Source organism: Copadichromis virginalis, linkage group LG6, assembly GCF_057382275.1.
Source record: "Copadichromis virginalis isolate Kocher_CV1m ecotype Utaka linkage group LG6, C_Virginalis_male_GT1.1, whole genome shotgun sequence".
Taxonomy (NCBI): domain Eukaryota; kingdom Metazoa; phylum Chordata; class Actinopteri; order Cichliformes; family Cichlidae; genus Copadichromis; species Copadichromis virginalis.
The window spans coordinates 12,551,907-12,573,216 of record NC_140623.1 but is presented as its reverse complement, the minus strand read 5'-3'; the positions used below and the strand labels follow the sequence as shown (position 1 = coordinate 12,573,216).

At 41.7% G+C, this 21,310-nt stretch overlaps 1 protein-coding gene and 1 long non-coding RNA gene across 3 annotated transcripts; one reads left to right on the top strand and one right to left on the bottom strand.

The window, feature by feature from the left end:
- Nucleotides 1-133: 133 nt before the first annotated feature.
- Nucleotides 134-7,574, bottom strand: LOC146707379 (uncharacterized). The gene is made up of 2 exons (XR_014920829.1): nt 7,073-7,574; nt 134-925 (listed from the first exon to the last, which is right to left on the bottom strand). It is a non-coding gene; the product is annotated as an uncharacterized LOC146707379 (long non-coding RNA).
- LOC146707378 (MICAL-like protein 2) lies at nt 757-20,493 on the top strand. Of its 2 annotated transcripts, none has more exons than XM_085458700.1 (16): nt 757-915; nt 2,010-2,058; nt 5,275-5,416; nt 5,498-5,685; nt 5,962-6,086; nt 6,955-7,650; nt 7,767-7,975; nt 8,602-8,665; nt 9,180-9,301; nt 9,445-9,503; nt 9,600-9,723; nt 9,844-9,946; nt 16,999-17,072; nt 17,170-17,284; nt 17,761-17,807; nt 19,326-20,493. In XM_085458700.1, the coding sequence occupies exons 1-16, from the start codon at nt 773-775 to the stop codon at nt 19,415-19,417; spliced, it is 2,352 nt and encodes a 783-aa protein (XP_085314826.1). In that variant the 5' UTR covers nt 757-772; the 3' UTR covers nt 19,418-20,493. The 2 variants fall into 2 exon arrangements, with proteins under 2 accessions (XP_085314826.1, XP_085314824.1); XM_085458698.1 differs by having other exon boundaries at nt 8,599-8,665.
- The last annotated feature ends 817 nt before the right edge of the window (nt 20,494-21,310 follow it).

Genomic DNA, 21,310 nt, shown 5'->3' with positions numbered 1-21,310 from the left:
GATGTGGGTGAATTAAACTAAATGTTGATATCGGATCGATACTTTACGGTCAGTATGTAGCCTACTGAATTGTAATAAAATATTGTTTTTAAACTCACAAAATATACCTCAAATATGCACTATGAAAAATGTCTGAATATAATAACCTTTTATTGTTGACTGTCACATCTGTTTTATTCATAGCCTACAACACATTTAAAATACAGAACCCGACCAAGTGCTTTAAAATTTACATTCCAGCTCTCCAAAAAAACAAATTTCAAAATATATGAAAAGCTGAAAGGTGTGTTTTGTTGTGTTAACTAATTATTGTGGAAAATAAAAATGCCAGTGGTCATTAAAATCTGTTCAAAATTTGCAAATTGATGATTCATCTCATGTTTGTAGGTTACAATTATCGGTATTGGTATCGGTACACTGGCCCTGTATTTGCTTGGTATCGGATCCCAGAATCTGCGGTGTCACTTGGCAGATGAACACAAAGAGTTAAAGGACAAACTCCACCCACACCATCGCGTCATCGTCGACCTCTCGCAGGTGTCACGTCCAGGTTCTTTCCACTTAACTCAGAGTCAGTGAGGTGATTCACACAAACGCAAAAAGACTTGCCTTCCCAGCTTCCCGGAAAAGGCGTCAGTCTGGGCTTCTGTGGAAAGTTTCTAAAGTTTTACTTGTTGGACGCTGAGGAGCGAAGAAAGGAGGGAGCTCTGTGAGCGCTTCCAGAGGCACTGCTGCGCTCTTCACACGGATCAGTCCGGCTCCGAGCTCCGGGATGGCGGCCGTGAAGGCTCTGCAGCAGTGGTGCCGGATCCAGTGTGAGGGCTACCGGGATGTCTCCATCACCAACATGACCACGTCCTTCAGGGACGGACTGGCTTTCTGCGCCCTCATCCACAAACACAGACCCGATCTCATGTGAGTACACCTGGAACAGGACCGGAGAACGAAAGCAGGAAATAAGTGAAACTTATTGGCTGCACTCCTGACTTGTCTGTTGACAACACAAAACTATTTTCATGGAAGATTGAAGTCAGTGATTTTGCTTCCGAGTTTAATGGCAGAGTTTCGCTTTTTCTCCTTCTCTTTGTGTTATTTTGTCAGACACAAATCTGAACATTTGCTGATCTGTAGGAAGCAGGAGACGAAGCTGAGCTGTGACCCAAAGAGCGTTGCAGAGACGGTCACTTATGGTTTTCTGGGGGGTGATTTCAAGATAGCACTATTACATATCTGCACTCGATTTCAATGCTCAGCATGTCTGCGTAATGGAATTGGGCATTTTACAAATCCCTGTGACTGCTGCTGGCCACATGTGTCGTGTCCAACTTTGTGATGATCTGTCCTCAGAAACGGTCCCATTTTAAACTATGTGCCCTTGATAAGTTCAATTCGAGTCGCAACAGAAACTAAGTTTTGTAATGTCATCATCACAATTGGACAATGAGCTACATTATTATGTCTACGTTTAGAGTTAGTTGTACTTTTCCAGTACCTACTATAAAAATCTGAGGACTTGCACTCTTCACTGCATAAGATTTGCAAGATTGATGCCCAAGCCTCTAAGCAGTATTTTCTCATCATCTTTAACTGACTCCTGGCCAGTCACTCTCGCAGAGATGCCTGCTTTTGTTTCAGCAAGGCCATTTGACAGAAAAGACACAGCTGCTGTAATCGCCTCATTCCAGTATTTATGGCGAGCCAAAGCAGAGCGAAGGCGCTTGCCATGTTTACATGAGCCGCAGCAGTAAACAGTGGCTGAAGGCTCAGTTTCAGCGTGCTCAGTCGTGGCCGTGTGATTAATGCAGGCTGAACCTCATGTTAGTTTCAGATCTTCAGCGTGGGATCAGTGAGGCAGGTGTCACGCTGCTGTTGTGATGTATGCAGAAGTGAGTCAGCAATGCATGACTGCATAACACATGTTAGTCTGCGCTGCTTCAAAACTGAAGACTGCAGGAGGGAAGTTGATTTATGTGTTTTGTAACTTCTGGGTTTTTCCTGCTCTGTTGCAGCAAATTTGATTCGCTGAAGAAGGACGATGTCTATGAGAACAACAAGCTGGTAAGACACGTTTCCATTCTGGATGCTCACACTTAACTTTTTTTTTTTTTTTTACAAACTGATTTCCTGAATCCAACAAAGGCTCCCTTAACCCTCCCCCTTTTTTTTTTATTTTGTTCTTGAATATGACAATGCCAGCTTAAGACTGAAGCATGTCAGCAGCTATTTGATGGATTGAAATGAACTTTTAATATGAACATTCCTGTTTTGGAAATAATGAATCCCTCAGCCATGGCTACTTTGTAACTGACCACACAAGCTTGCATTGTCCTCAGTTTCTCAATCAGACCCAGCCCTCATTCGTCACATCTAGTTTTATAAAAACCCAAGATGGTGAAGGTCAGAATATCCCCACCAACTGGTGACTGCATGCACTGTTTATACAGAGTCTATGGTTCTGCATTGCCATCCTGTAGACTCTTAGTATTGTTAGCAAAAATTATAGAGTTTATTGATTTATTTAAATAATTAAAGTAAAGCTGATGGACAAAAATCACCACCCTAGTTATCATTTATGATGCGAGTTAATAAATCAGTCTGTTTTTTGAAAACCAGTTTGCTCTGAATGTAACCTGTTCCAGTCCCAGCCCAGAAAACTATAAATACGTCCTCAGTTACAGGAGCAGGACGCAGAAGGGCTATTTTCCAACCACTGTCAAGTCACTAAATAAATCATGACTTGTTCCTTTATTTACTTTTGTTTTTATTCCATTGCCAGACAGATGCTCTTATTTTTGCCTTTGCACATATCTAAAATATGGTGATGCCATGTGACAATAAATCTGAATCTAAGTCTCAATCATAGACTGTATATAAAAGATGACATCATCCAAGGCAGCCATGTCATCATTTAAAAAAATAAATCCTTAGCTGTATCCACAAACTGTAAATAAAAGATGGACACAGCCACTTTGGCTAATGAGTTTAAGCTAGTTTTTGTTGAAGCTGTTTTCGTGGTGTGTGGTGCTGTTTGCTCACCTGATGTTAACTTGTACATCCCATTTATGAGTGAATTCAGTCAACGTAACTATTGATTTCTTTTTTACCTGCGTGTTAGTTTTCCAAATACTTTCAGCGACATCTGCTGATCCTTATCAGTGGATGGGGTTTTTGGCAAAATAAAAGTAACTCTGCCATCTGTGTCATTAGAAAGCACAGGTATATTTGTTATTTAGAAAGGATAGCATGACACTCTCTTTTGTGAGAATGTCCTGGCCAAGACAGACAGCAGAAAACCAAAACAAAACCAGTCTCTGTGGGATGAAGAGTAAAATATAAAAACAGACACAATTTATAACCTCAAACATCAGTGGAAATTGTCTCGGGCCAAAACACAGGGCCCAGCGCCATCAGACTTAGTTGATTTTCATCCTTCCTCCCTCCAGGAGGAGGAAGCTGCAAATATGAGCGTTCTTTGTCCAAATTCAGTGTGAACATTCAGGAAAGACTGAATGAATAACACTTGGAAATGTAGACAATAACATCCCACGCTCCTTTCTTTTTTGATGAATGTAGGTCAGTAAGAATGAGTGAAGCAAAGCGAGAATAGCTTTTATAATGACACTGATAAGCTAGACCATCTGACCTGAGTATACAACCTCGAATCGTGGGGGAAAGCTTTAAGGTTTGTAATCGGTCTCAGTGTTTTATGACCCAGCATACATGCAGTATACAGCATACGTGATGCGTGCATATAAATAACATCCAGCACTGGTGTAAAAGTTGAAGCAGCCAGTGTCTGTCTGGGCTCAAAAGACAGATCAGGCTGGACTCTGAAGTAAAAATACAGTTTCATTTTCAGTTCTTTCACCAGTTGTTGAACTGTGATGACTCTCCTCTATAAAAGGAGTCATGAGTTAACTCCACTTCATAGCCCTGGACTTTAACTCTTTTGCCCTGTGACACCTGCTAGGGAAAACCCTTGTCTCTCTTTTTTGTCATATTTCAGGCCATGTCCAGAACAAAGGTTTGGATCAGAAGTTAGTGAGGATGATCGGCTTACTAGGACTACCCTTGTAAAACCCTGGTACCTATGCAATGGTCTTCAAACCACAGCTTTATTGACGGTGTCAAAGCTCGACATTAAGGGTGCGGGGGGGATAGTTAATGATACATGAAAAGTTCAGTGTTGCTTATCTGACATTGAAGAACATCATCATATTTATATAACCAGCGAGGAAGCAGGTAATCTTCGTGGGGTAAATGAACCATGACCACAGGAGCCACACCTGTGCCCCTGATAGTGTTTGAGATTTACAGCTGAGTGTGCAGCTCCTCTACACAGATGAAGCTCAATACTCCAAGAAAACAGACTTTAAGTTAGTCAGCTTGAGTTTAAGACACAACTTCGGTTTACATCAGCACCGTGGGATCTTGGGTAATTGTGGAAATAACGTTCAGCATGGGCGAGCAGAGAAGTGGTGGCAAAAAGCAGACTGCTTCAATGCGGGCACTTTGCATTCTTCACTTACTTTTTCTTCACAGATTCTTCATTGTTAGACTGAACTCGGGGAGTGCCAAGAGCTCGACATGTCAAAACGCCTGCTCTTTGGGCCAGCAGAGAATAAAGCTAAAGTGCGGGAACTGTTTGACGCTGCTCTGGGTTTCAGCTCAAAGCTGAAACAACATGTTGGGCAATCGAATAAGAAAACGCTGTAAGAGATTAACAGGGCACAGCAAAGTAAACAGCATCTGAGTGGCTCTCTTCATTATCTGATTACCGATTAAACAACGACGCTGGTGCTCGTTGGCCTGCCACTGCTTGTTTCTTCCGTGGAATTGCTGGATGTTAGTGTAGTGTGCAAATTCTTGATTTATTTCTCACTAGTGACTCACATAAAGGGTAGAGGGAATAGAATTCAACAAAATCCGGGTTGGTGATTTGTATTTGACGTAGATAGGAACAGTAGAACAATGAAAATGGTTTGTTCACACTATGCAAACATCTCTTCCTCTTTCAAATTAAACTTGTGTTGTCTGCAAACCTCAGAGAATGCATGCATTTTTGAAACAAATGCCCACCTTTATCATCTTTTGCTTTTCTTTGGGACATCTAAAGAACACAATCATGTTTGGTGTCCTTAAAGATCTAGAAAGTCTTTCATAGACATCACACAACGTAAGCTTTTATGATTTATAAGTGCATTGCATTCGTCTAGATTTAAAACCCAAAGTCTTGTTTCTTTTCTCACTGGATAAAACTGGTTTTATCTGCAGGCGTTCAGTGTTGCAGAAGAACAACTGGGAATTCCAGCGCTGCTGGATGCAGAAGACATGGTGGCACTTAAGATTCCTGACCGCCTCAGCATCCTGACTTATGTCTCCCAATACTACAACTACTTCCACGGACGCTCCCCGAGTGAGTATTAAATAAAGTCTTACTGTATCCCTCTCTGTCCATCTGCACACATCTCATCTGTTCATCTGTCTTTGCATACAGTCGGTGGAATGGCGGGTATAAAGCGTCCAGCCGACGGCCCCAGCGATGAGCCGTCAGGGAAGAAGAACCAGGCTGTGACGTCTAAGGTGTTTCCCTCTTCTAAGCCTGCCAGAGAGAACAGCCCTCCCCCATCCTCCAACATCACAAAGCCACTTCCTTCCCCAAATCAAAACAAAACTTCAACACAGGTAAAATTGAATAGTTACTATTACATTTCTAAATTGGGGCGGAAGTCTAAAAGTAATTCATTTACGAAATACTGACCAAGGTTGTGTACGTTCATCCACGTCAACGATGACCAAATAACTACAGACAGGTCACTTGGTCTGTGTCAGCAGATGATTACCATGACGTCAATGTAGTTACTTAAAAAAAAAAAAAGGCCCACATTGCGTGACATCAGTTAGTTGTAACGGCTGAAGTCCCCTCTTGTCCACACTCTTTTCTCTCTTTCTTTCTTCTAGGAGGTTGTGGTTGGAAAGTCTCAGGCAGGCACCCTGAGTAGCACATGTGCATCCTGTCATAAGCACGTTCACCTGGTGCAGCGACATCTAGTGGATGGGAAGCTTTATCACAGGAACTGTGCAAAGTAAGATGATAGGAATGCTAATGTTGGCGCCATTTAGGTCCATTATGTTTATTCCAAGTCTGCCATTAGAACAGGGAAAGACTGATTTGTGTAAGAATGCTAGAGAATTATTATACTTATTTTAGTTTTTCTTATTAATTATTGTATTTGTAATGCCTCTATATAACTCAGTTTTTATTTTTTAATCGCTTGTATTAAGAAAAACGGTTAAAACAACTAAAAAATATTCTAGTTTTCCTTTCTCATACAGTTTAACTAGTTTAATAATTGAAAAACACATTTAAATATTTCAGAAGTCTCTTAATCAGATAAATCCATGGATTTTGTTAGCTATTGACTGCTAGCTCTGCCGCTACCTAGTTAAACTTAGCTAGTTTCTTCTTAGCAAAGACTATTTTACTTTTCTCATTAAATAAAAAGCTTAAATTGTTTTATTGTTTGTTCATTTTTTGATATATTGTTTTTTTGGTTTTTTTTTTTTTACATAGGACCTTAATTTGTCCTGCTTTTTCTATCACGAGGAAAAGAAAAATGAGTAGCTTTAGCAAACTAGCCAGAACACTGTTATTGCTAAATGTAGATTTTTTTTTTTTTTTTTTTTTTTTTTTTTTTGTAAATTGCAAATGTTACACATTTCTATGAATTCAGAATGTTCATTTATTAACATAAAATGTTGAATAGAGTCAAATTGAGCTTAATTTACGTTTTGAACCAATACAGTCTTCCTGTAGCTTGGGTTTGCAGGTTAGCATCATTATAAACGAGGTGTATTGAGGCTAAAATGGCACCAACTGCAGGTTTATGTTCCTAGTTTGTGACTATGTTCCCTGTTGTAACCTGTGTGTGTGTTGTACTTTCTCTCTCACAGGTTGCTGTCATCTGCAAACACAAGCACGCCTCTTCAAGATTTGACCCCAAACTCCTATGTTTCCAAATTCACTCCTCTTAAAGACTCGAGTAAACACAGTACACCTGCTCCTACTTACACATCCTCCAGTCTGAGTCCTTCACGGGTGTCGGAGAAACCCACCACTCCCAAGTCCACTTCTGCGTCCCCAGCCCCCTGGGCTACATCATCTAACTCTTCGGCCAGACCCACAGCTTCACGTGACACTACTACCACTGTGACCCCATCTATCAACACCAGGCCGGCTGAAACTCCTCGACCCTCGGCAACCGCTGCCAAGACACTCCAGTCCAAGCTCAAGTTCTTCCAGGAAGATAACACGGCAAAGGTGGAGGAGAAAAAGACTTCAACCTTCAATGTGGACATAAACAAAGGCCAGAGTATTGGTGGTAAGGCACAACAGGCCACGGCAGGGAAAGCTGTTACTGTGGTCATAAATGTGGGTGGTACTGGAAAAAAAGAGGTAAATGAAAGTTTGGACAAAGGTGGGAATACAGCTAAAACAACTGGCACTGGCTGGAAGGTGAAACAGGAAGACGAGAGTAATAAGTCAAAAGCATCAGCAGCAGCCTTCATCTCCAAAAAACTGTCTGAGGAAAACAACAATAACAACAAAAAGCAATCGTGGGCGACTACAGTACTAAATAAAACTGAGAAGTAAGTAATCTAACTTGAGACTCACAGAAACATGTGATTACACTTTGTATCCTGCTCTACCCTGACCTCTACTGGTGAAGAGAGGCATTTAAGTTGCATTCTTCACCTCTATTTAGATCTCAACCTAAAGTTGAGACACCAAAGAAGGAGAAAGAGGGAGTTGGAGGGAAGGTGAAGCTGAAAGTGAACCCATCGATCCTGTCTGACCTGCAGTTTGAAGACACCACAAACTCTTCTGAGAGCCCGGGCAGTCAGAGCGGGCTCAAGGCCAAGACTGCAGACAGGGCACCCTCGAAGACGGGCAGTACATTACCCAACACATCAGGTTAAACTTACACACTTTACAAGCAGAGAGTTGATACACAAGGTCTCACACACACTTTTGACACACATTTGACCTCTGACCTTTACATTTCACATCTGCCTTTCTTCCAAGTTGACCCTGAAATGTGTTCTGTCTTTAAAGAAAGTATTGTTGAGAGAAAGAGAACAAGCTGCCTAGTTAGAAATCTACTATAGTATAATTTTATATACAATAATCTCAAGTTATTTACAAATCAATACATATTATCCATCACCTACTCCTACATTATGTTTGTGTATAAAATATGATTTCCTTATATATAAATGCTGCCCAGAGAGTGAGCTGCCTTGGTTTGTACTCCCACAGTGCTTCTTATTAATAATTTTATTAATACTGTGTCTCTAATCTGCTGCTTATATGCTTATTTGGGAGCTACTTTGGGTGTAATATCATCCTTGGCTTTTGTGCATTTGCTGTCATTGTTGTAAAAATGCCATTTAACAAATAGCATTTACAACCAAACAGAACTAGGAACTGACATTGACTAGTGGATGTCTAATGAGGGAACTGAACTGGTTTCAATTGTTGTTTTTTTTTTTTTTTTTTTTTTTTTTTTTGGTTGTTGTTGTTTTTTTTCCCCGCAGCAGTGAAGGAGACTGAGACTCCTGCAGACTGGAGGTCGAAGCTCAAGCCCGTCTCCAAAGAAACCAAGTAAGACTTGTTTGATTGATTTAATTGATTCTTACTTCTTATGCTTCTCGTTGAGTCCTTTTCCTTATTGACTCGTGCTCCTGATAACAGCAGGGAGTGTATGTACGTGGGTGGCCTCTCAGCATATCGACATCGTGAGGCATTAACTGTATGAGCCCCCCCCCTCCTCCTGATGTCCTGTCCATCCATCCATCGTGTGATCCAGTCTTTCATCCGTCTCACCAAACATTCCTCCCACAGGAAGCCTGTACCTGCTGCTCCTCCAAATGTCTCGGCCATCATTTGTAGTCAGAGCTTTCAGTCTCTCCTCTTCCGCCACATGCATGCGAGCCCCAAATGGTGTTGGGACTGAGTCGAGTCCTCCGTGGTGCAACATATGCTCAGTGCTTGGAGTTCCTTTTCCACGAATGACCTTTCCTCTCGCTCTCATGAATCAAAACTGTAGCAAGACGGGGAAAGAGTCTAGTCGTAGGTTAATCGAATCCTCTCCATTTGTCCCTCTTCCCGCCCACAGGCCTGCTGGCCCTTCCACTAAACCAGGGTCTAATGAGGCTCCGAAGACCTCAGAGATTTCTGCGAGGCCTTCCTCTCAGTTTCCCAGCCTGAGTATTTCTGTCACTCCACCGAGATCAAAGGGTAAGAGCGTGGTCATAACCAAACATTTACAGGAAGAAGCCTTCCTAACAGTTTACTGTGAGTCGTGCCTTTCTAATTTTTATCCGTTCTTAGCTTTGTTGGTTGATTTATTCTCTGCTTTTTATCTCCACCTTTTTTTTTAGGATTACAGGAGGGTCTGAAAGGGCAAACAAAGAATGGCACCAAGTCAGAGACAAAGAAGGTAGTGGGTCTCTGAAAATAAGTTTGCCGTAGCTTTTTTTTTTTTAAATGAGCATGTCATTCATGCACTTTTCTCTGCATCTGTTTGCGTCTGTAGATGAAGCCAGACTACATTCCCAAAGAGGACATCACGAAGGAGCTTGAGGAGATTGAACAGAATTTAAACGAGCTGGAAAAGAGGGGAGTCGATCTGGAGGTGAAGCTGCGCAAATGCGAAGAAGGTGGGATGCACGCGCCAGCTGTGTGTTTTGTGAAGGCTTTTCAGTCAGGACGTGCTGTGAATGTAAGAGAAATCTTAATGTATGTGTCTGGGATTAACTGTGCTCTGTGTTCCTCGTCAGAGGGTGACGATGACACTCTCACGGACGAGCTCATGGTTGAGTGGTTTGGTCTGATCAGGAACAAACAGTTGGCCATGCGTCGGGAGTCTGAACTGGTCTACATGTGAGTGTACACACACACACACACACACTCAGGAAGGGGGCATGCCACTATTTAGCGATTAGTGAAACAGACTTGTGGCCAGAAGGTTGACAGTGTGAATTCCCAGTGTCCTCCCTCCTCCGAGTCACTGCAGGGTGTCCAGCTAACCTGCCTCACCCCTTCCACCCCCACCAACCCCCGACTGTCTGCAGTGTCCACACAAGTGTGAAGCACGACGCTGCTGAACACAACAGCGACAATTCCACTGAAAATACTAATTTGATAAATAAATGGTAAAGACGGATATAACACTGACTTGTAGCTATAAAGCATTTCCAGACATTTTATTAGGTACACCTTGTCCGTAATGGGTTGGACCACTTAATCCACTGTACTGGATTAAGATCCTGTGACTGCGGAGGCCGTTTGAGTATAGTGAACTCGTCATGTTCAAGAAACAAGTTTTAGGTGGTTTGAATTCTGTGACATGGTGTGTTATCCTGCTGACACTGGTTATAAAGGGATTGACATGGTCAGTAACAATCAGTAAGATGGGCTGTGGAGTCTACACAGTGCTCAATTGGTACTACTTCCACCATCAGCCTGAACTGTTGAGACAAGGAAGGATGGATATGAGGTGCTGTAAGGGACATTATTACTGAAACGCTCTCACACACACAACTGAAACGCTCTCACGCACACCACTGAAACGCTCTCACGCACACCACTGAAACGCTCTCACGCACACAACTGAAACGCTCTCACACACACTACTGAAACGCTCTCACACACACCACTGAAATTTTAGCTCTCACGCACACTACTGAAACGCTCTCACGCACACCACTGAAACGCTCTCACACACACTACTGAAACGCTCTCACACACACCACTGAAACGCTCTCACACACACCACTGAAATTTTAGCTCTCACGCACACTACTGAAACGCTCTCACGCACACCACTGAAACGCTCTCACACACACTACTGAAACGCTCTCACACACACCACTGAAACGCTCTCACACACACCACTGAAACGCTCTCACACACACCACTGAAACGCTCTCACACACACCACTGAAACGCTCTCACACACACCACTGAAATTTTAGCTCTCACACACACCACTGAAACGCTCTCACACACACCACTGAAACGCTCTCACACACACCACTGAAACGCTCTCACACACACCACTGAAACGCTCTCACACACACTACTGAAATTTTAGCTCTCACGCACACTACTGAAACGCTCTCACACACACCACTGAAACGCTCTCACACACACTACTGAAATTTTAGCTCTCACGCACACTACTGAAACGCTCTCACACACACCACTGAAACGCTCTCACACACACCACTGAAACGCTCTCACACACACCACTGAAACGCTCTCACACACACCACTGAAACGCTCTCACACACACCACTGAAACGCTCTCACACACACCACTGAAACGCTCTCACACACACAACTGAAATTTTAGCTCTCACACACACTACTGAAACGCTCTCACGCACACCACTGAAATTTTAGCTCTCACACACACTACTGAAACGCTCTCACACACACCACTGAAATTTTAGCTCTCACGCACACTACTGAAACGCTCTCACACACACAACTGAAATTTTAGCTCTCACACACACTACTGAAACGCTCTCACACACACCACTGAAATTTTAGCTCTCACACACACAACTGAAACGCTCTCACACACACTACTGAAATTTTAGCTCTCACGCACACTACTGAAACGCTCTCACACACACCACTGAAACGCTCTCACACACACCACTGAAATTTTAGCTCTCACGCACACCACTGAAACGCTCTCACACACACCACTGAAACGCTCTCACACACACTACTGAAATTTTAGCTCTCACACACACCACTGAAACGCTCTCACACACACAACTGAAATTTTAGCTCTCACACACACTACTGAAACGCTCTCACACACACCACTGAAATTTTAGCTCTCACGCACACCACTGAAACGCTCTCACACACACCACTGAAACGCTCTCACACACACTACTGAAATTTTAGCTCTCACACACACTACTGAAATTTTAGCTCTCACACACACCACTGAAACGCTCTCACACACACAACTGAAATTTTAGCTCTCACACACACAACTGAAACGCTCTCACACACACCACTGAAACGCTCTCACACACACCACTGAAACGCTCTCACACACACTACTGAAACGCTCTCACACACACTACTGAAATTTTAGCTCTCACACACACTACTGAAACGCTCTCACACACACCACTGAAATTTTAGCTCTCACGCACACTACTGAAACGCTCTCACACACACCACTGAAACGCTCTCACACACACCACTGAAACGCTCTCACACACACCACTGAAACGCTCTCACACACACCACTGAAACGCTCTCACACACACTACTGAAACGCTCTCACACACACTACTGAAACGCTCTCACACACACCACTGAAACGCTCTCACACACACTACTGAAATTTTAGCTCTCACACACACCACTGAAACGCTCTCACACACACAACTGAAATTTTAGCTCTCACACACACAACTGAAACGCTCTCACACACACCACTGAAATTTTAGCTCTCACGCACACTACTGAAACGCTCTCACACACACCACTGAAACGCTCTCACACACACCACTGAAACGCTCTCACACACACTACTGAAATTTTAGCTCTCACACACACTACTGAAACGCTCTCACACACACCACTGAAACCAGAGGCATTTCTGCTGAACAGGAAGTTGTTTCCTGACAAGGAAACTGATGGAAAAAGTGGTATATTTCAAAACACTACAAGGATTTCTACTCAGCAACCTGCTAGTACAGCAGTCCCCAACCTTTTTTGTGCCACGTAAACAATATAAAAAATAAAAAAACGATAAATACCATGAAAACCATAAATAGAAATGTGTTCGAATTTTTGTGGAGGAATAAAACCCATTACATAGAAAGATCTCAGCTTGTGAAGGGATACAATAAAGGTGGTATCAAAACTCCAGAATTGGAATTTATGGTTGGCACCCTTAGAATTAAATGGTTAAAATCTTGTCTGTCACAGCCAGACTCTACTTAGCTCCACATCCCATGATTCTTGTTTAATAAAATAGTATACAGGATTAGACTTTATTTTGAAATGTGATTTTTGCGGCAAATAAAATCCCCATAAAGATATCAAACTTTCCAAAACAGACGTTACATTTTTGGGAAAATGAGATTTACCCACAACTTCTCCCCATAATTCAACCTTATGGAATAATAGGGTAATAACACTTAATCAAAAATCAATTTTCAAGAGTGACTGGTTTGAACAAAAATATTATATTCATAACAGATTTGTTGGATGATAACGGTGTCATTCTACGTTACACAGACTTTTCAGAAAAATATTGTCTAAACTGTTCTCAAAGAGAATATAACAAATTTTGTGAACTGGTCCCACTGCCTCTGCTTCATTTGATTAAAATTTTTATGATATACAATAATTTCTCATCAGTGCTCCCAAATTTATTGCTAGGGCAATGTCAGCTGTTTGATAAAAATGCAATAAGAAATTTGTTAGTAGTTTCTTCAAAGACAAAATATTTCATAGTTACAACAGAATGGTTACATGGCATGGTTCTAATTTAGTTATTTCATATACACTGGATAAAGCATACTAAAAATTTATGAAATAGCCTATTCTACCTAAAGTTAAAGAAACACACTTTAAACAAAACTAATACTGTGGCAGAATTTCTAAAAAAAGAGATTTGGCTTTGAGGTGGATCAGTGTTCTTTTTGTACTGATGAAAATGAAACCCTAGAACATCTTTTTTTTTTTTCCTATGCCCTATCACACAATGTATTTGGTGCAACTTAAAAAATTGGATTTCCCTAAATATTAATGATGTGCCACTGTTTGAATTACATCATAATTTTTTTTATATGGATCATCTAGCATTGGATGTCTCAGACATTATTAACATCATCATACTTGTTGAGTATTGCAGCATCGACAGCGATCAACTCGAAGGAAAATGACGACGGAGGCAAAAATGTCCTTAATATTTTTGGGAACTTTATTCCTCATCAACATGCGGCAAAACTTTTCTCATGGGTGCCATTTTCGTTGTGGTACTTTTTTTTTTTTTCTTTCTTAGGGGCGTGATGACGCAGCATCCGTGCTCTTACAATGAAACAGTGCCTCCTTGTGGTGGCAACTAAAATACTGTCTCTGTTAAACCACAGTAACCATAATGCAGTTAAACACTGTACAACATGAGTACACACAATGAATATCTTAACAATACTTTTGAGTAAATATCATATCCATTGTGCTAAATGGAGGAACGCTAAGCCTTCTCTCCCTGGTTTTATTGATGATTTTAAGATATTTTTCTTTGCTAAAAAAAAAGACAAAAAGCACATATGCCAAAAAAATAACCAGGATAATGCACGTCTCCCGCTATTCTAAATTTTGACTTATGCTGAGGCTAATATATTGTTAAGTAATGCAGCTGTCTCACTAAGGTCCAGAATCGATTTGTTCCACGATTCGATTCAATTCGATTTGATTATGGGGAATTTTGACAGTCAGAAATATTATAATTCAGATCAGTACATTTACATATTTTTGTATTTAAAAAAAGGAAGCGGACACACGCAAGACTTTATCAAAGGTGTGAGCATCACAGCAGATGCCTTTGTGTCAAAGTAGCTGAAGATAAAGCACATAAAAACATGAAGGTGGTTTTCCTGGCCTGGGATTTTATAAAAAATATTCTGCAGTACATCAAAAACGAAAGAAAACCATTAACATATGAACGTTACCTCTGACGTTACAGCGGTTTTATTAGAGACACGGCTAACGTTTTGCATTTTGCATAATTTTAAAAAGTTTAAATTTATTCAGTATTGAACGGCAGAAATTAGGTTTTCTTTTCGGAAGTATGTAAAATGAAAAAAAAAAAAAAAAAAAACAGCGGCCGACTGCGCTGTAAACAACAGTAGACTTGTGCATAACAAGCAAGCGAATAATACAGAAAACAGATTTTTAGACGGGAAACTGTTCTTGAAGTACAGAGAAAGAGAGAGAGAGGGCTGTGCATGACGTGCGATTTTATCGTGGTGGAAGCAAAACAGTGAGGGAATTCATGACGATGTTTATGTGAAGCGCAGTTTGGATCTCCTTTTGCTGCTGGTTCAGTCAATATTGTTTGGAGAGAGATAAAACTAACAGCTTTAGAATCGGCGCAAAAACGGCGTGAAAACAAAGCGCGGACCTGCCGACAGATCAGAGTCAGCGAGCTGTCGGCTTTCAGCCCCGACCGTGTCCGTGCTGTCGGGTGAGAAAGGCGACATCTCACTGATTCTGATCCGCGGGTCCGCGCTGTGTGTTTACGTCTTTGTGCAGAAGCCGTACCTGCTCTCATTTACTGTCTTAGCTGTTTGGTGGTTGTTGAAATTTTGTGAGGTTTCACCAGAGATTCTGGCATTTCGGGTAAAATAAATTTATATTAAAAAATCGATTCAGGATTTTAATGAATCGATTTCACGTTATCCAAGCCAGAATCTGTTTAACTGAAATGCCTTCCTGTTCAACTGAAATGCCTTGGTTTTTCAGTAGTGTGTGTGAGAGCGTTTCAGTTGTGTGTGTGTGTGTGTGTGTGTGTGTGTGTGTGTGTGTGAGAGCGTTTCAGTTGTGTGTGTGTGTGTGTGTGTGTGTGTGTGTGTGTGTGTGTGTGTGAGAGCGTTTCAGTTGTGTGTGTGTGTGTGTGTGTGTGTGTGTGTGTGTGTGTGTGAGAGCGTTTCAGTTGTGTGTGTGTGTGTGTGTGTGAGAGAGAGCGTTTCAGTTGTGTGTGTGTGAGTGTGTGAGAGCGTTTCAGTTGTGTGTGTGTGTGTGTGAGAGAGAGTTTCAGTAGTGTGTGTGTGAGAGCTAAAATTTCAGTAGTGTGTGTGTGAGAGAGAGTTTCAGTAGTGTGTGTGTGTGTGTGAGAGCTAAAATTTCAGTAGTGTGTGTGTGTGAGAGCTAAAATTTCAGTAGTGTGTGTGTGTGAGAGCGTTTCAGTAATAATGTCCCTTACGGCACCTCATAGATGGATCCATGCTTTCATGTCGTGTACCCCAAATTCTGACCCTACTGTCTGTCTCAGCAGAAAGTGAGACTCAAGCCAGGCGACAACTTCTATTGTCCAGTTTTGGTGAGCCTGAGTGAACCGTAGCCTCAGTTTTCTGATCTTAGGTCACATGATCGGCACCCAGTATGGTCTTCTGTAGCCCATCAGTGTCAAGGTTCTCTGTGTTGTGCATTCAACGATCATCATACCTCGGTATGTAACAAGTGGTTATTTGTTGCCTTCCTAATGGCACGAAGCAGTCTGGCCCTTCTCCTCTGACCTCTTCTCCCAGAGAACTGCCGCTCACTGGATATGTTCTCCTTCTCTCTCATTCTCGTGAACTTGAACTTCAGCAGGTAGTTTTTTCCATACCTAACTCCATTCAGTTGCTATCACGTGATTGACTATTTGCATTAGCGACCAGATGAACAGGTGTACCTAATGAATATGTACATAGTACAGTATACCCTTGTCAGCCACTTCATTGGGTACACCTATATTTTTAACAGAGTGGAAACTTATTCTTAAAGCTTTTGTGTCAATATGTCAACAGCTAAGGAAACAAGAACTGAGAATCTCAGGGGGAGGTGGAGGCCAAAACAGAGCTGTTGGGAGTCTGAATGTCAGATTTACATTTGTCAGGTGGCGCGAGAAGACTTACACACCTGCTGGATGCGTAAACATGCATCTGTTGCCAAATGATGTTTGAAAAATTCTGACTAAGATACAGAATTATCCCAAGAACTACCAAATATGGAGAGGATGACGCAGTGTTTTTCTAAAAACGTTGAAAGTTTCAGATGTGTCGACAATAACACGCGAGGTCTCTGTGAATGTGTTTAAGGTGGACCATCTTAACCTGCTCTCTAAAGGATATACTCTTTAATAAAGCCGTGAATTAGGTGTCATCTCTATTTTCAAACATGTGCAGTGGAAGAACCCAGGAGCTGGAGGAAGAGCAGCCCACTGTTGAGCAAGAGCTCAGGAGGCTGATGGAAAAACCAGGTGAGGTTTAGGGATGAAACTGAGCAGAGTGCACAACAGGGGGAAAAGGAAAACCGACCGCTGATGTGTGTGTGTGTGTGTGTGTGTGTGTGTGCAGAACATCTGAAAACATCCTGGGACAGGAAGAAAGAACAGGAGCTGATGAAGAAACTGGTGGCGATTGTCAACGATAGAAACGCTATCGTGGATGGTCTGGATGAGGACAGACTCAGGTGTGTGCAGAGTGTGTGTGTGTAAAAAGTTTGGATTTGATAATGTTTAACTCCAAACAGAGTTAACTGCTTAAAACTCAAAGATATTAAAAGCATCGCACGAGATGACTGACTATACTTCTTATCCTGTGTCACTTCTGTGACTGTAATCTATCAGCAAATCAACCATGTAGCAAATGCATTACAAATATAACAGTTTTAGTTGTGTATTGAGGAAAATGTCTTGTATTTATTATTTACTTTGTCTTAAATGTAGCAAATCGGCTTAAGCTTGTTCATCAGTACTTTTGAAACAGCTTAACTAGAGAAAAAAATCAACTTGAACGTCGGCCCTCTGGGACACTTTTTGGCTTATTTTGACATTTTGTGGACTAAGTACGACGTAATGAAACTGATTATTTAAATTGCTCTAAGTGTAGCGTTCAGTTGCTGACTAACCTGTCTGTCTTCTGTGTGTTTCTGCTTCATCTTCTCAGGGAGGAAGAGGAGGACGAGCAGCTAAACAAGATGATGCTGGATTTCAGTGAGTGCCCGCACCACCTCCACAGCCCCCCCCCCCCCCCCCCCCCCCCCACCCTGTTCATTAGTTATCATAACCTCAGTGTCACTGCAACTTAGTTGGCTTATAAATTATCCAATTGAGGATTTCCATCATGGACACCTCTAATTGAAGTAGATAGAATTCTGTGTGTGTGGGGACTCGTGGTGCATTTTTCATTCTTTTTTTTTTTTTTTTTTTTTTTTTTTTTAAGGGTGCGCCTGGGCAATGTTTTCATCTCGTTTGATCTACTGACTGCTAATGGAAAAAGCATCAAACAAAATGCTCCCCCCTCTCTTTTTGTCAGCAGCGTCCCTATTAGACAAATGGATAATGCAGCTGCTTAATTTGACCCTCTGATAGAGCAGCGTTGGATCCGGCTTCATTTGCAATTCATGACCGGCAAAGCAAGGCTGAAAATTGAGGAGATTTATTGAACTTCAGTGAAAGGTCATTACATTGCAGCGAGCGAACGCCGACCGTGGGCTAAAGACTAGCCATTTCAGTTTTAATGTATTCATAAAGTTAATGCCAAAGTTTCACAATTCGTTCTCACTCAGAGTGCAGTTGTGTGTCCGTTTACACACACGTGCCGTGTCCCATGCGGTGGAGATGTGGAAAATCACCTGCTTTCCACTGGATGGCAGGCGTCAGGACATCCGTAGTGGTGACTAAGTCAGACTTTTGTGTCTGCAAGATGGCTGCAAATGTGGGGCTTTCTGAATCACGGTGCAATATTAAAGACCCTTAAATGGGCTCATGAAAGGAGCTGTTTAATTATGTATACAAAATAAAGCCCACTTAATAATACAGTGACATTTTAACATTTTTATCTGTCCCCCAATACTTAGTCACTCACAAACAGCTCCTACATGCTGTTTCATCCTTTAAAATCATTTTAGCCAAACTACATTGGACTTTCTAAATAAATGCTCAGAAGGATTAAAGTTGCTTTTCGGGGATATTAAACGATTTCCTTTTTTCAAAAACACATTTACAATTCGCCATCTTGTGGGTGGCTCAGTCGCCTGAATCATGACTACTACTGTGTGAACAGGATGTCTGTCGATGCTGATGATGCTCAGACTCTAAATCTCTTCAAGAATCAGGTCATAGTGCAGCTCTGTGCCTTTAGCCTATCGGGATATTTTACTTATATTAATTATTGGCAACAACCCTCTTAGTTTACCCCCCATTTTGAACAAGTTGTTTTAACTCTTCTTCCTATTGAGGCAACTTTCTGCTGATTGACTGTCCCTTGCAAACAGAAGGTCTGGACAGAAAGTGGGTGGGGCTCCTGCACCTACATTGAGAGCAAATAAAGCCAGTGACACTGAAACATGAACACAGTTTGTCTCACAGGATTGTTTGAAAACATGAAAATTCACCATCATGACAGTGTGTTCTTAATGCAATGTAATAACTGTTTTGTTTTGTTTTTTTTTCTTTATAAAGTAAGAATTTGAATGATGTCTCTCTCTCGCTCTCGCTTTGATCACACAGACATTAAGAAGGAAAAGGAAAAACCAAAGAAGGAAAAGTCAAAGTCTCCGATGTCCAAACTGTTCGGCTGGGGAAACAAGAAGGAAGCGTGATACTCTGCAAAGCCCTGCTGTTGTTGCTGTTTTCTTTCAGTCTTCCTTTGATGTTTGCGCTGCTTAACGTCAGTGTGCTCAGCCTGTGATTTGCGGGATAACACGGATGCTGCGTGCGTTTGAGTGTACAGCATGTGCGAGCATGTGCAATCTGTCGTTCTCGGCACTTGTTGAAAGATGCCCTTCCCTCTGTCAGCTGTGTCACTCAAGATCTGACGCTTCTCCTGCCTTACTCCACTGTGTACACACACACACACACACACACACACACACACACACACACACACACACACACACTCTTACAGCATCGAGGGGTTAATGACTCACTAGTCGTGATGTGATTGGGTTCAATGTTCCAGTTGTTAGTTTTAATCCCCTTCTAGTCTTAATCTGTCTCCTTAATGCTGAGACACACACACACACACACACACACACTTGCTGTCTGCTTACATCTCGCTGTTTGTGCATCTCATTGAAATGTTGCTTGTATACAATAACACTGATACAAGTGGGAGTCAAAGTCCTTCAAACCCATCGTGAAACAAGCCACATCAGCAACGTCGGGGTCGCTGTCTGAGTCTGTTTACTGCATTTGGACAGTGACCACTGTGCTTCTTTAGCTATGTCTTAATGATATCTAATGGCGTTTTCTAGATGAGTGGTTCCCAAAGGGAGGTCATGGGAGTAGGATGTCTGAGTCAGAAAAGACACAGTCACTACAGATGAATATGAAAGCTGTAACGAGGGCTGCTTTTATGGCTCAGTAGAGGGAAAGGATGCGTGTGGTTTGCGTCATGTGACCTGAACGTCTCATAAATACTCAGTCGTTTGCCCGTTTTTATTTGTTTTTGTTTTTATTGAGCGCATGAAATGCATGAAGTGGTCCACATTGGACCTTGATTTGTACATGTTTTAATAGTTCTGAGCCAAACTGACTGTGTACTGTCTGAGTGCCATAAATTGATGTAATTCTGAAGCAACTTTTTAATTGTTTTGTGTGTTATGACCAGATGTTGTGTGTATGTTTATGCTCTCATCCCCTTGGTGGCTGTCTGACTATTAAAAGGAGAAACTTGCCTTGGTTTTAAATTAATTGCTGTTTTAAATATTCTTACTTTAATAAAAAGATGGTAAAAATTAACGGGCCGTGTTGATGTAGTTGGTGAATGCGGTGCACAGTGAAACTCAAGTATTAGTAATAAGCATGCCTGGGTCACCACTATGGCTCACCTGGTTTAGCTGGAAACCCATCCTATACTGAAGGCTGGACCCCTCGCTGTAGGGGCCTGGGTTTGAGTCCACCTCAGACCATTTCCTGCGTGTTGTTCTGCCTCACTTTCATGTCTCCTCTCTGCAGGATCCTATTGAATTGGGGGGGGGGTAATTTATTTAACCAAATAATTTGACTTTATTTTTATTTTTTATAATGTACTGAATCATTTTCATTACCAAAACTAAACAAAGCAAAGTGAAGTGTAGTGTCTCTGTAAAACCACCAGGAGGCAGCATGGGCCTTGTCATGTCACCCTCGCTCTCAGTATGACATCCGTTTCATATCAGTACAGGCACCGATTAAACAGGTTTAAAAGCACATCACAAACACGAGGTTGCAGGTTTATCATTTGTAATAATAATAACAAAAGGCTGTCAGTTTTCTTTAGTTATCTTCATTTTTCTATTTATTTTTAAGAATTCTTAGAAAATTGCAAAGCCAAACAAGTTAATGGAACCAGTTTCATGTCAACGGGTCAGATATTTCTCGCCTCTTTCTAAATTAACTTTTACTGCTTGAACACAACAGAAGCTGCTTAATTTCTGTTGTTCAAATCATACACTTAAAAAGAAAGAAATGCAGATTTCCTGACCATGCATTCTAAGCTGCTGCGGGGTTTA

Coding starts and splice junctions, on each gene's coding strand:
- LOC146707378 (XM_085458698.1), top strand. CDS start 773: ATGGCGGCCGTGAAGGCTCTGCAGCAGTGGTGCCGGATCCAGTGTGAG. Junction 17,285..17,760: donor CTGGATGAGGACAGACTCAG/GTGTGTGCAGAG, acceptor TCATCTTCTCAG/GGAGGAAGAGGAGGACGAGC. Junction 17,808..19,325: donor CAAGATGATGCTGGATTTCA/GTGAGTGCCCGC, acceptor TTGATCACACAG/ACATTAAGAAGGAAAAGGAA.